This window comes from Apaloderma vittatum, unplaced genomic scaffold (genome assembly GCF_000703405.1).
Source record: "Apaloderma vittatum isolate BGI_N311 unplaced genomic scaffold, ASM70340v1 scaffold9102, whole genome shotgun sequence".
NCBI lineage: Eukaryota > Metazoa > Chordata > Aves > Trogoniformes > Trogonidae > Apaloderma > Apaloderma vittatum.
The window spans coordinates 60980-61203 of NW_009703030.1; the positions used below are offsets into that span (position 1 = coordinate 60980).

General features: G+C 70.1%; 1 protein-coding gene across 1 annotated transcript in view; it reads right to left on the reverse strand.

Moving 5' to 3' along the window:
• The window catches only part of PTGER2 (prostaglandin E receptor 2 (subtype EP2), 53kDa), a gene marked incomplete at its 5' end in the record, with an annotated part of 2960 nt that extends 2740 nt beyond the window's left edge, over positions 1-220 (reverse strand). Inside the window, one exon of the mRNA XM_009864456.1 lies at positions 1-220. This exon is cut by the window's left edge and continues 381 nt beyond it. Within this exon, the coding sequence (XP_009862758.1) occupies positions 1-220 (220 nt within the window).
• Positions 221-224: the final 4 nt, after the last annotated feature.

Here is a 224-nt window from a genome sequence, read left to right on the forward strand (position 1 = left end):
GGCAGATGTGTCCTCCTTGGGCCAGGGCGGTCAGGGTACAGTTGCGGTGATAGGAAGCCAGGACGAAGGGGCTGACGGAGCAGGTGCCCAGCAGGTCCGTGACCACCAGGGCCAGCACCAGGACGTGGAAGAGCGAAGGCGGGCGAGCGCGGGGGCCCCGGCGGCAGCGCAGCAGTAGCCCGAGGGCCAGGAGGTTGCCCAGGAGCCCGGCGGAGAACATGAGG